The 15034-nt window shown below is 45.4% G+C and overlaps 1 protein-coding gene across 4 annotated transcripts in view; it reads right to left on the reverse strand.

Annotated features, from left to right (window-relative positions):
• nlgn3a (neuroligin 3a) overlaps nucleotides 1-15034 on the reverse strand; it is a 217160-nt gene that overhangs the window by 79306 nt on the left and 122820 nt on the right. For 2 of the 4 annotated variants that reach the window (XM_070882624.1, XM_070882623.1), the window contains one exon: nucleotides 3310-3495. The exons of the other annotated variants lie outside the window; for them this stretch is intronic. In XM_070882624.1, the coding sequence (XP_070738725.1) occupies nucleotides 3310-3495 (186 nt within the window). The remainder of the gene's footprint in view (nucleotides 1-3309; nucleotides 3496-15034) is intronic. 4 annotated transcript variants of the gene reach the window in all.

A 15034-nucleotide genomic window follows, 5' to 3' on the forward strand; every position in this document is an offset into this window, starting at 1 on the left:
AAGGAAGCACTCGCATGTGTCTACGGGGTGAAAAAGATGCACCAGTACCTTTTTGGCAGAAGGTTCGAGTAGAAACGGGCCACAAGCTGTTAACATCCCTGTTGTCAGACAGAAAAGCTGTCAATGCCAATGCGTCAGCTCGCATACAGCGATGGGCTCTCACGCTGGCTGCGTATGCCTACACCATACGGCACCAGCCAGGCACCGAAAATTGCGCTGACGCGCTCAGCAGCTTTCCACTGGCCACCACTGAGGGGGCAGCGGAGCAAAGCGCTGAGATGGTCATGGCTGTTGAAGCCTTTGACAGCGCAGGCTCCCCCATCACAGCCCGCCAGATCAAAATCTGGACAAACAGAGATCTCCTCCTATCCTTGATTAAGAAATGTGTCCTGACTGGGGATTGGGCGTCCGCACACGGACCGTGTCCCGAGGAGGTCAGACCGTTTCACAGACGGGTGGATGAGCTCTCCATCCAAGCCGACTGCCTATTATGGGGCAGCCGGGTAGTCATGCCCCAGAAGGGAAGGGAAGCATTCATCAGGGAACTCCACAGCGAGCACCCAGGCATCGTGCTAATGAAGGCCATTGCCCGGACAAATGTATGGTGGCCGGGAATTGACTCAGACCTGGAACACTGTGTTCGCAGCTGCACGACTTGTGCCCAGCTGGGCAATGCCCCCAGGAAGGCCCCACTCAGCCCGTGGCCCTGGTCCACCAGGCCATGGTCACGTATTCACGTAGGAATGTTCCTCATTGTTGTTGATGCGTACTCGAAATGGATCGAGTGCATCTTATTGAATTCGTGCACGACATCCACCACTGTGGAGAGTCTGCGTCTGTTCTTTATGATCCACACTTGCCGGACATCCTAGTTAGCGACAACGGCCCGTGTTTTACTAGCTATGAATTCCGGGAGTTCATGTCGGGTAATGGCATCAAACATGTCAGGACGGCACCGTTCAAGCCGGCTTCCAATGGCCAGGCGGAACGTGCGGTCCAAGTCATAAAACAGGGCATGCTCCGGATTCAAGGACCCTCCCTTCAATGCCGCCTATCGCGCCTCCTGCTGGCCAATAGGTCCCGATCGCATTCACTCACGGGAGTCCCGCCCGCGGAACTACTCATGGAACCTACACTTAAAACTTGGCTGTCCCTCATTCATCCTGTCCTGTCAGACATGGTTGAGGGCAAGCGCCAGTCCCAAAATGAGTGCCATGACCGTAACTCAAAGGGGAGATGTATAGAAATCGATGACCCTGTATTTGTTCTTAATCACGCTTTGGGACCCAAGTGGCTTGAGGGTACTGTAATTGGCAAAGAGGGGAATAGGGTCATCGTGGTCAGACTTAACAATGGACAGATATGCCGCAAACATCTGGACCAAGAAAAAAAAAGGTTCAGCATGGACACTGTGGAACCTGAGGAAGATCATGAGATGTTGCCCACACCACCGCCAGTGAATGAGCAACAAGAACATTCCCCAGCATGCACAGTCCCTGCGGCCAGCCCGGACAGGCCGGAATCACCACAGGTGACAGAGACGCATGCCAAGGCTCAACAACCAGAGTCCCAACTGCGGCGCTCCACGAGAGAGCGTCGACCACCTGAAAGACTTAACCTTTGACCCCATAAGATGTTGTGGGGGGAGGTGATGTCATGTATGTAACCTTCATGTAATTGTAACCTTCATAACAACACTGCATATTGTATACATCTAAGAAATGCACACCTTGACCACAGGGGGTGAACTTGTGGGAGACACTCCTCACCTGGTCATCCAGGTATATAAAGGGAGGTCCCACGCAGGGTCATCACTTCTTGGTCCTGTGAATAAAGGTACAGGTCACAGAGTGACCTTGTCTGCATAATGTGCCTCGTGTAAATTTATAGTAGTGTGTACGGACATTACATGGACTCCAAAGGTTAAATTACGAGGAAAGAATACACAAACTAGGGTTGTATTCCCTGGAATTTAAGAGATTAAGGGGTGATTTTCAAGAAATTAATGGGAATTGACAGGATAGATCGGGAGAAACTATTTATGTTGGTTAGGGATTCGAGGGCAAGGGGCCAAAACCTAAAAATTAAAACCAGGCCTTCGAGGAGTGAAGTTAGGAAACACTTCTACACACAAAAGGATGATAGAAGTTTGGAACTCTCTTCTGCAAAACAGCAATTGATGTTAGGTCAATTGTTAATTTTAAAGCTGAGATTGATAGATTTTTGTTAACCAAAGGTATTAAAGGATATGAGGCAAAGGTGGGCATATGGAGTTACGTCACAGATTAGCCATGATCTCATTGAATGGCGGAACAGGCTCAAGGGGCTAAAAGGCCTACTCCTGTTACCTGCAGGACTTCAGGATTGTACTATAGTGCACGACTGGCTTCTCAGCTTTACTCTGCTGTTGCGTTGGGTTCTGGGAAGAATCCTGTTTTTTCTTGGGTCAGATTTCATTTCTCCACTGGATTCTGGGCTTTCGGTGACGTCTACCTTCAACACTCCTCCCAAGTCTGAGCAAGTTTCTCCCCTTGAAATCTTATTCTATTACTACCAGAAGTAATCAGGTGTGCTAGATGGTCTCTGTTCCATTACCTGGCCTGTTTCATCTCCTCCTCTGGGACTTGTGACTTTACCATTCCTGCTCTGAATGTTGCTCTCATGTTGCTGAGGGATCTCTGATTTGCTGCTATCCGTTCGTTTCCCATGCCCACTATGCTCCATTAGTCCTTTAGAAGTTCTTCACCACCTTTCACTGGAATTGGTTTGATCCAGCTCCACAAGGTACTACTCGCTTGACTCCCTACAGCTGTTCCTTGGGATCGTCTCACTCATCTGCAATGACTCTCAATTTACTCTTTGCCCTCTAATGGCTGCCGAGTAATTCATCACTCTTGAGCAACGCTCTTGCTATCCATGACCTCATTGTGGATGATTACATTGACATCCTGGTTTTGATGGAAACTTGGTTCATGGGTGGTGACATTTTGCTCCTTACTGAAGCCTCTCTGGTTAATTAGATTTTCCACCATCTGCTCTGCCCAAACGATCACTTTGGTGATGTTATTACAAGTCACACCTTGGTTACTCCCCCGACTCCTCTGGTAGCTTCGCCTTCTTTGAGCACCTCACTTTTCCCACCTTTTCACCTATCCTTTAAAAACTTTGTTCTACCAGCACCAGCCCCCACCTCCTCCCAAGTCTGAGCAAGTTTCTCCCCTTGAAATCTTATTCTATTACTATCAGAAGTAATCAGGTGTGCAAATCAGGTGGGAAACATAAGATGATATTCATTTTCCTGTGACCTACCTTCTGAATGATGGGACAGAGTGAGAAGACTGACACATGAGCCTCCAATTCCAGATCCAAAAACTGTAATCCGTAGAGGATCCCCTCCAAAGAATGCAATGTTTTCACTGATCCAGCGCAGGGCTTGGATCTGATCCAGCAGTCCATAATTGCCTTTTGCAGCTTGATCCCCGGTGCTCAGGAAACCTGCAACGAACAGAGAGCATTGTGTACATCCTTCATAAAGCACAAGCATGCGGCACATACTGTGACAGCTGCTGTATAAACTGTACCGTAAGTTATTGCAATTTCTGAATACAAGGGAAGGATGGAGAGACTTTTGGATTCATGCAATATATACACTAGACTCTGTGCTGCTTCTCATGTGCATTAATAGTACAAGTCAGTGCAATGCAAATCTGGAACGAAGGCTTCACCTGACTCCGAAGTAAAAGTAGAGTGCGATTGCCTCTTTCAAGGTGTCTCATTTTCCTTCACGCTGGTGTCAGGTCAGACCAGGCTCCAGATTCAGTCACCATTTACACTCCACTGTGAGAATGAAATCACTTTGCACCAACACTGCAGTTGAGGTGTCAATAAACAAATTGCCTTGATTTAGCAAGGTTAAATCTATTCACGTCCATTAGGCAGTAAAATAGGCCCCAAAGATCCATGGGGTTTGAGCTACTGCCCAGCATAAGTGCCAAATGCACCTGCCCATGGCCATCACTGCTGACCCCACCAAAAGTTGCAGGTCAAGGGCCTTTAGCAGCTGATGGGAGCATTTGGGTGCTGCCCCCCAGCAGAAAATACAGCATACAGCAGCATGCGTAGCCAGTAATGGCATGCTGCCCCCTTTCCCATTGCAGATATATACCCTTTGCGAGGAAGCGTTTTTGCAAAAGAATTATCTCCTCCACTTCAGGGGTCCAAGCTCGGACCCTGGCCTAGACCCCTATGTGGATCCCACTTCCACCAGGGGGTTGGGGGAGATAGGTTTGGTTAATGCTATGCTGGATTCCAACTCAGGGCCTGGCTGCAGGAACTCGGGCTTTCCACAGTCCCTGCCCTCCCGCCCTCCCCCTGATATCAATGGCCTTGTAAAGGCAGGCAGAGATTCTGCTCCTGCTGGGCCATCACAGAATCACCAAAATAAAACTGAGACTTGGCATATCAGGACCGCAGCGGAGTCTGTAACCATTCTGGTGGATTCCCAGTGGGCGTCCGCTGGGAGTCCATTAGAAGAGTTGTAGATTTTTTGACCTCATAGTATTGGATCTCAGGGAGGTGCAGTAAAAGAAAACAGTGATTAAATTCTGTTCCTAAATGTCTCCAACTTGCTTTAAATATAGTATTACCAAGCATGTTGGTGACACCTATATTTTCCAGTTGGAATGATATCTGAGTACTGGACACTTTATGGTTAAAAATTTGTCATGGCCCATTTTCGATTGCTTAACTCATTGCACACTTCCCGGCATGCCCGAATTGAGAGGCCGGAGACTCGGGCAAAAAATGGGCATCAGACTTCAATGTAATAATAGTGGCAACTGTCGGGCCTCTGTCCATTGCCAAAGTAAGAGAATGTCAAATGGAAGCAGGTCCCGCAGGTACAGCAGCTTCACTGAGATGAGAGTCAACAGTCCTCAAAGGCTCTGGAGAGATATTCCCAGCCATTCACTTCTCACCCTTGCATCACTCAGGGAGTACTTTGTAGAAGCAGAAGATTAGAAGCTAGAACAAGTAAGGTACCAGGTAGTAGAAACAGTTGCAGTTAGAGTTCACGACATCATTGGAAGATTTTGTGAAACTTTGTGCTGGAAACTAAAAATTGGATTGACCACTCAGACATCAAAGTTAATTTTTGTGGATGTTTGCAACTTACTGGAATTGACTGGCGACATGTGAGAATGCGATGTTTGTATTATGAAGGTAAGTTTCAAAAGCCGTTGGGAGGCAACTAATGGATGGAGAGAGGAACATTTGGGGAGAAAAGTTCTATTTAGTTTCTCAACTCTTATCTACTGGAATTATTTGGCTACAGGGCTGGCCTCAGGGAAAATAGCACTTTGAGTTTAATGAGTACTCACAAAAGTTTCAGAAATAAAGCTGTAATCGCAAACATTTTTTAATAATTTAATTAATAAATAATATGTCATAAAAAATAACATTATACCTAAGTGACAAATAAACTAAATGTTAAATTAACCAATAAACTAAGAAATAATAACAAATATAAAACGTTGTTCACCAGGATATTTTGAGCCACATCGTTCTCGATAGACAGGATGCCCAGCGTAGAAAGCCTGTTGCCTCCCATGGTCATTCGCAAATATGTTTTTATAAGCTTCAACTTTGAGAAGCTCCGTTCTCTGCTCGCCACCGATACGGGCATGATTAATAAGTTCCTGAGTGCTATCCATGTGTTTGGGAAGGTCTTGAAACTTGATGTTTGCTCTTCTTGAGGAGCACGACAGTCCACTGGAAGCAGACTTTGGAGAAAGCAAAGTTCTTTGCAGAGGTTGCGCTGTTAATGTCAAACTCCCTTGACCATGGAGGTTCCCTGAACACATGGCCCATCTGTATAGCCGCCCGTGTTTGGCCATAAATTGCTGCCTCCTTTCTCTGGCTGCAGACTGATAGCTCTCCTGCTCCATGTTCCTTCATTCCAAGCACCCTCCTGCTGATGTGGTGATAGAGGGCCTTCTCCCTTCTTTATAAGCATCCTACCTCTCAGCTTTGCTAAGTAGTAACCCTATCAACATATTGTTATTATACAGGATACAGCAAGCAATAATGATATTGAGGACTCTCGCTGTGCTGCACTGCATGGCTTCGCCAGATTCATCCAGGTACCTAAATGGAGACTTCAGAATGCCAATAATCTTCACTACTACAGTCCTTGTAGTCTCCTGGGCCTCATTATATTTGCTCTCCCTCTCTGTCTGCGGATGTCATAATGGAGTCGAAAGCCATGACTGCAGGTGATAATCTTGATGCCCAATCAATCACCCTGATACACGATTTTGAATTATCAAGACTGATATGATGGATTGGTGCATGATGAAAGCTTCCAGGGTAGTGAACATTAACATACAGTATGAAGTGAATGGCAGTTGATTGATGAAACCCCTTTCCTGAAAATTACATCGAGGGGGTTACCATATGGGGCTTTAGGTGCAACATCAGTTACATCAATTGCTCCTTGTGCCTATGGGAACCTTGACAATCTGTAGAATTTAATTGCTCTCTTTTTGATTCATAGGTTCTGTGGAGAAGGCAATAAACAGTGAGGCCAATCTGAATAGAGCATCAGTCATGCTCTTTATACAATGGTGAGCAGCTGCCTGACTAACGTGACAAGGATCACCTAAGGCTGTCTGGAAAGATGTTGAACTGGTCTGCAGGTCTTCAGTCAGCAGCTGCCATCTCTCCAATAGCATCTGGGAGCGGGGGGGGGGGGGGGGGATGGGGGGGTGGGGGGGATGTGTGGAAAGCACGGCCTTCTGAGGCATTGACGAGCAAAGAATTCTAAGGTCTTCTAGGTTTATAAACTTTGATGTCTGGGTATCTATGTGTTGGAAACAAACATCTTCCATGATACTGTACTCTAAATTCCTCCAAACTGGCCTATTCCATTTCATCTTCTTCTTCATAATACAGGAATGGAGGAAATTAAGGGTTCCCATTAGTGAGGAAGAGACTGCAAACATAAACTATCCATTGCATGTAGCCCACAAATATCAATGACCCAGCTATTATTGAGACAAGTGAGCGCATCCGGGAAGAGGTGGCGGGCACCAGGCAAGGGTTGAGACTTCATGTGCTGCAGGCTACATAATTCTAAACAAAAGTAAACATCAGCTCAGTTTATCTCAATTAAATAGATTAGGCTGGACCAAGGGTCACAAAGTTAAGTTGTATAAGGCTAGATCTAGGTTAGATATCGAGGTGGTTCTTTTCCCAGAGAATAGTGAACCTCTGGAATAGGCTGCTGTCATGTGGTGGGCACAGACTCGCTGAATTCCTTCAAATGAGAGCTGGACCTGTTTCTTGCTGGGGCGGAGGTCACCTCTTACAGAAGGTAGGTACAGCAGGGAATTCAGGGCCAGAGTGATCTCCTGGAGTAGTTTTGATTGCCTAGATGGGCCAGAGGGGAATTTCCCAGATTTTTTTTCCAAAATGACCTGGGTTTTTTAACGTTCTTTTGCCTCTCACTGGAGATCATATGGTTTTGGGTGGGGTGGAGTGTATATATTGTGATACACAAGGTATCGCAATTGTGTGGGACAGGCTCAATGGACCAGATAGTCTTTACCTGTCCATCATTGTTTGATGTTTGTATGTTCAGCTTCAAGTTGTCAACATGGCTCAGTGGTAGCTGGCTCGCCTCGGAGTCAGAAAGTTGTGCGTTCAAGTCCCACTCCCGAATCATAGAATCATAGAAATTTACAGCAAGGAAGGAGGCCATTTCGGCCCATCGTGTTTGCGCCGGCCGACCAAGATCTATCCAGCCTAATCCCACTTTCCAGCTCTTGGTCCGTAGCCCTGTAGGTTACGGACTTTTTAAAGCACATCCAAGTATTTTTTTCAATGTGGTGAGGGTTTCTGCCTCTACCACCCTTTCAGGCAGTGAGTTCCAGACCCCCACCACTTTCTGGTGAAGAAATTTCCCCTCATATCTCCTCTAAACCTCCCCCCAATTACTTTAAATCTATGCCTCTTGGTTGTTGACACCTCTGTCAAGGGAAACAGGTCCTTCCTATCCACTCTATCCAGAACCTTCATAATTTTATACACCTCAATCAGGTCACCCCTTAGCCTCCTTTGTTCCAAAGAAAATATATGCAGCATCTCCAATCTTTCCTCAAAGCCAAAATTCTACAGTCCAGGCAACATTCTTGTAAATCTCCTCTGCACCCTTTCCAGTGCAATCATATCCTTCTTGTAATGTGGTGACCAGAACTGCACACAGTACTCCAGCTGCGGCCTAACCAGTGTTTTATACAGTTCAAGCATAACCCCCCTGCTCTTGTATTCCATGCCTCAACCAATAAAGGCAAGTATTCCATATGCCTTCTTAACCACCTTATCTACCTGGCCTGCTACCTTCAGGGATCTGTGGACCTGCACTCCAAGATCGCTTTGTTCCTCTACACTTTTCAGTATTGTACCATTTAATGTGTATTTCCTTGCCTTGTTAGACCTCCCCAGATGCATTACCTCACACTTATCCGGATTGAATTTCATTTGCCACTGTTCTGCCCACCTTACCAGTACACTGATATCTTCCTGCAGTCTGTACCTTTCTTCTTCATTATCAACCGCACAGTCTATTTTAGTGTCATCTGAAAACTTCTTAATCATACCCCCAACATTTAAGTCCAAGTCATTGATATATACCACAAAAAGCAAAGGGCCCAGCACTGAGCCCTGCAGAATCCCACTGGATACTGCCTTCCAGTCACAAAAACATCCATCAACCATTACCCTTTGCTTCCTGCCAGAAATTTGAGCGCAAATTCTAGACTGATACAACACCGAAAATACACCCTCCTTCCCGGCCAAGGTCACTGATGCAACCCCATTACCAGGCTCAATATACCACCTCAAATCACCCGTCCCCAGCCTCCCCTGCACGGTACCGTCTTCATACCTTCACAATAAAATCTCACCCCCGCACAACAAGCTCGGCTCACACCCTTCCCTCTGTCACTCCAGTGCATTACCGAGGGAGTACTGTACTGTCAGAGGTGCTGCCTTTCAGATGAGATGTTAAAAAATACAGCTGTGAGTGGTTGATCCCAAGCTCAGCATTGTTCTACATAGTTGTGGAGGTACGATTATTTCCAAATGTTCTGTAAAACATTTCCTATTAAGTTTGAATCTTCAAATTGCTGCCTTGCTGCTATATTTGTTTCCCTGACTTTTTTCAGAATGGCAATTTCTCTTTTACAAGCCTGCAGGTTTTAGCAATTACTTCCCTCTCCATTTCTACAGCAATCTGTTGACTAATCAGTGAATCCTACTGAAACATTCAGCTGCAGCAGAGATCACTGAATGATCTATTAATAGTTTGACATGCTGGGGGTAATATTGACTTTGGGCGATTGGGTAAAATAAAGCAAAATCAAATCAGCTGCCCGTTATACATCTCTCCCGACTGACTTCAATGGAAATGAAAATGAGGAGAGATGTATAACGGGCAGCCGATGGATATCGCTTGTGTTACATTATCGCCCAAAGTTAAAATTATCCCCACTGACACTGGTTGGTCATTTCCCTGGTAAGAGTTCGAGCCCCAGTTGAACCCAGGAGACAGGAAGTTTGTAATTGGTCTGAAAGAATACAGGATTATTTACATATTTCTTAATGACTTTGCCTCATAAATTTCAATTCACTGTATTTTAGTGCTGCAGAATACAGCGTGTTACCCAAAGAAGGGCTGACATTTAGTGACTGTTTCAGCCACTAGCATAAAGTGCTGTCTTCATTGTTGTTATCAATATGAATGGAAAATAATATTGTATGGTTTTGCACAGAATCCAAAAATGCTAATTGAAATATGTTCACACTTGAATTCTAGCCCAGGCTGGACTTGAATATGCTTCAAATAGATAGAAGAAAGTGAAAATGTGCATACCATCTATCTTCTGTCTATTTTACACTCTCCTATATACAGAATGTGATAGTGTAATTTCTGTTGTTGGAGGATTTAGTAGATTATGACTGATAATTTGTTTGCAACCACATGTTAAAATTTAGAATTCAGAGAGATCTTCTGAATTCATAGCCCAGAATGATCAATCATCATTTTTATACATTCAGTAATGGGTAAAACCCACAGCGAAATCTATCAAGGAAAAACGCAGGATGATGATCTGAAAGACTCATGGAAATATACATCTAATTAGTGTGCCATGCATATGAACTCCATGTTGGCAAAGTAAGAAAGACACATGGTCAAGGTCAGTCCTCACTGGCTAAAACCAATCTACTTGACTGGTAAGAGTGAATCCAATTAAATCAAGAGTATCCTCTTTAGATGTCTGAATGCACACATACGTTTATCTAATGACAGCTTCAAAGCAGAACTGGAAGAGAATTTCAAATGATGCCTTTCAAAAAAACTTTTCCATTCCATCAGAAGTTTGAATTAATTTTCTTTTTGGGGTTCAGGTAAAACATGAAAATGAGTGCAGGAATGCAGACATTCTCACGTTGGTCACGTAACAGGTTGCTGCTTCTCTGTCATGTGATCTGCTTCAACCACTCAATGCAATACTTTTAGTGTTTCCTTGGACACTTTGCCAGAAGCTGCCTGCTATAAAGTAATGATTGAACAAAAATCCCTAGATGCACTGGCTGTCACAGTAAATTTACATTTTTATCATAAATTGACAACTTTTAAAAATCTCAGCTATAAAATAGCAATTTTTGTTTGAAATTACTGAAAACCATGCTGATGGATTAAAACTGGACTGCTCAGAGAATTTGGCTCCTGAGAAGAGCATATCTAATTAATACATTCACAGTCCTATACAGAGTACAATGTTAAGTCACATGATAAGTGCTGTATTAAGTGTTGGGATGTGCACTTAAAGGGATGGACAAATATTTTTGTTTCCTCAGCCTCAGCCTTTTTAACCAATAAGGGAATTAAGGGTTACGGGGAGCGGGCGGGTAAGTGGAGCTGAGTCCACGGCCAGATCAGCCATGATCTTATTGAATGGCGGAGCAGGCTCGAGGGGCTAGATGGCCTACTCCTGTTCCTAATTCTTATGTATATTAACTCGCCACGGTGAGCAGAAGAGGGTCGGGGGTCGGGGGTCGGGGGTCGGGAGTGCTGCTTAAATACTTAAATATGGGGAACACATCTCCAATATGCTGTGCATGCCTTTTTCACGGCAGCGGATATCGGGGCATGGAGAGGTGAGGCACTTAATTAACATATTTAAATTGGGCTCCCAAGGTGCAATTGGGGCCCAATTTAAAATGCGCAGTGACTATTTGTTCAAACTCGCGCTTCTGCGCATGCATCTGTGCAGAAGTGAGTTAGGACAAATACCCTCCAATTCCGCCGCCCCCTCCACCTCCCCACCCCCCCAGCACAATTTACACTACCACTTTTCTGCACATGTGTAGGAATCAGCCCCGAACACCACGCTGCCTGCTGAGCTGCCGAGCACCAGCTGGGCCACGCCGAGCCCTGAGCCGGAGAGAAAACAGCGGGCAGAGAGAACCGGGCAGGGGTGGGGGGGGGGAGAAAGACAGAGAGCCTGGATGGGGGAGAGGAGGATGAGAGAGGGAGCCTGGTTGGGGGGGGGGGGGGAAAGAGAGAGCCTCGTTGGGGGGGGAAAAGAGAGCGTGGTTTGGGGGGGGAGGGGGGAAGTGAGCCTGGTTGGGGGGGTGGGAAGAGAGAGAGCCTGGTTGGGGGGGAGGGGGAAAGAGCCTGTTTGAGGTGGGAGGGAGTGGGGAGAGAGCATGTTTGGGGGTGCGGGGGGGGAGAGAGAGTCTGGTTTGGAGGGGGCGGGGAAGGAGAGTGTCTGGTTTGCGGCAGGGGGGTGTAGAGGAGAAAACCTGTTTGGGGTGGGGGAGGGGTGTTGGGAAGAGAGCATTTTGGGGGGTGGGGGAGGAGAAAGAGAGCCTGGTTGGGGAGGATGGGAAGAGAGTCTGGTTGGGTGGGGCGGTGGGAGGTGAGCCTGTTTGGGGGAGGGGGAGAGAGAGAACTCAGGGAAGACACATCACGTTCTTCCAACCCCCTTTACACCCACAGCCAACATCATCGAAGTGGATGAAATCCAGAATTCACAACACTGACACTTCATAGCCAATAAACCGGTTAACAATCTGCACACAATGCCCCATCTATGGCCGGCGGAGGGGATGGTGGTAAGGTCTTGCGCTTGGGTAAGGAACTTAAGCTGGGGGAGGAATGCCGCACTGGGGTAAGAGGGATGCACTTGCTCTGGGTTAAGGATGGACTTCGGCTAGGGGAGGGATGTGTCCTTTCTGACTTCTGAAGTCCAAATGGATCAAGTTACAATGTGCAAAGTTAGGCTGGGCAGTTCCATTTACACATTCCAGAAATTTCAGGGTGTGGCATATCCTCCAAGGGGACCAATCAGCAATAGGCCATGTGATAATGGAGAGCCAATCAGAGAAACAGCTGCAATTCAGTTAATACAATAAACGCATCTTTTAAAATTCAGTTGCTGTGCGTGCGTTTCCCAGGGGTCGGGAAACCTGGCAGTGAAAGGGAGGCTGGCTCCACAAGGGTAAGTCAAAAGTAAAATACTGCAGATGCTGGAAATCTGAAATAAAAACAGATAATGCTGGAAATACTCAGCAGTTAAGCAGCATCTGCAGAGAGAGAAACAGAGGTAACGTTTCAGGTCAATGACCTTAGCTGTGGAGTCTAAAAGCTTGGACACCTGGGTTTACTTATAAAGAATGTACCATATGGAGTTACCTTATGAAGTCATTAAGAGCAGTCGAAAGTGTGCTGCCAAATAGTAATAATTGTGGATGATTTCACTAGCCGCGTCTGTGCAGTCAGGGAGGAAGACTTGTCAGTATTTGGAAACTCCATGGGCAATTGTAGTGCAGCCCCCAGTGAAAAAGGACCTAAGTTGCATCTTCCCAACGCCTCCAATATTCTCTCTATTTTGAGGTACCCAAAGCTTCACACAGTCTTGCAATGGTGGCCAAACTAATTACAGATTCATCATCAATCACTTCCTTGCTTTCATATTCAATCCCATTGTATCTTTTTCTACCACTACTCCTGTCATTAAAGACCTACCCATAATATCTTTGTTCCTCTATTTCATTTAGCGCTTTACCATTTAGGTAATTTTTAAAATTCGTTTTCACATTTGTCTACATTGAACTGTATTGGCACATATCTCCTGATAACTCCCCCCCCAACCTGTCTGTATCCTTCATAGTTTCCAGCACATTTTGCCATATTCCCTAGTTTGGTGTCTTTGGCAAATAACAGCAACTGTATAGTGGAGCCTACAATTTACTGTTGCCATTATCAGAGGTTGAATGTTTAATGATAATTGGTTAATTCCTGTGCTAAAATAACAGACGAAGGAATGTTGAGCAAAAGCAAAATTAAAAGCCAATGCGTATAAGGTGGCCAAGGTTAATGGGAAACTAGCAGATTGGGAAAATTTTAAATGACAGCAAAGAATGACTAAGAAAGCAATAAAGAAAGGAAAGATAGATTACGAAAGTAAACTTGCGCAAAACATACAAACAGATAGTAAAAGCTTTTACCGATACATAAAACGGAAAAGAGTGACTAAAGTAAATGTTGGTCCCTTAGATGAGAAGGGGGATTTAATAATGGGAAATGTGGAAATGGCTGAGACCTTAAACAATTATTTTGCTTCGGTCTTCACAGTGGAAGACACAAAAACCATGCCAAAAATTGCTGGTCATGGGAATGTGGGAAGGGAGGACCTTGAGATAATCACTATCACTAGGGGGGTAGTGCTGGACAGGCTAATGGGACTCAAGGTAGACAAGTCCCCTGGTCCTGATGAAATGCATCCCAGGGTATTAAAAGAGATGGCAGAAGTTATAATCTACCAAAATTCTTTGGACTCTGGGAAGGTACCAGCGGATTGGAAAGCAGCTAATGTAACGCCTCTGTTTAAAAAAGGGGGCAGACAAAAGACAGGTAACTATAGGCCGGTTAGTTTAACATCTGTAGTGGGGAAAATGCTTTATTAAGGAAGCTATCATTAAGGAAGAAATAGCGGGACATCTAGATAGGAATAGTGCAATCAAGCAGACGCAGCATGGATTCATGAAGGGGAAATCATGTTGAACTAATTTACTGGAATTTTTTGAGGATATAGCGAGCATGGTGGATAGAGGTGTACCGATGGATGTGGTGTATTTAGATTTCCAAAAGGCATTCGATAAGGTGTCACATAAAAGGTTACTGCAGAAGATAAAGGTACGCGGAGTCAGAGGAAATGTATTAGCATGGATAGAGAATTGGCTGGCTAACAGAAAGCAGAGAGTCGGGATAAATGGGTCGTTTTCGGGTTGGAAATCAGTGGTTAGTGGTGTGCCACAGGGATCGGTGCTGGGACCACAACTGTTTACAATATACATAGATGACCTGGAAGAGGGGACAAAGTGTAGTGTAACAAAATTTGCAGATGACACAAAGATTAGTGGGAAAGCGGATTGTGTAGAGGACACAGAGAGTCTGCAAAGAGATTCAGATAGGTTAAGCGAATGGGCTAAGGTTTGGCAGATGGAATACAATGTAGGAAAATGTGAGGTCATCCACCTTGGAAAAAAAACACAGTAAAAGGGAATATTATTTGAATGGGGAGAAATTACAACATGCTGCGGTGCAGAGGGACCTGGGGCTCCTTGTGCATGAAACTCTTTTGAGTTTACCTGCAAAACATAAAAACATTAAACGGTGCCACCCGACCTGGGTGACACTCCAGACATTTACAAGGCCCTTTTTTTTTTTTCCCCCCCTTTTTTTTTTGTGTTTTTTTTTTGGGCACTAAAATCACAATTTTCCCCAGTGCCCCCTATAAAAGGGAAGGGGGACACTAATAGCACCGGCAATTAAAACAAATTAAACTTAAAAAAAACGTAAAATCAAATTAAAATTTGGTTGCCGGGCGTGATGATGCACTCCAGTCCCTCCGGTGCCCACCTCTCGCGGAAGGCCGCGAGCGTACCGGTGGACACCGCGTGCTCC

The sequence above is a fragment of the Pristiophorus japonicus genome, chromosome 6 (genome assembly GCF_044704955.1).
Source record: "Pristiophorus japonicus isolate sPriJap1 chromosome 6, sPriJap1.hap1, whole genome shotgun sequence".
Classification (NCBI taxonomy): Eukaryota; Metazoa; Chordata; class Chondrichthyes; family Pristiophoridae; genus Pristiophorus; species Pristiophorus japonicus.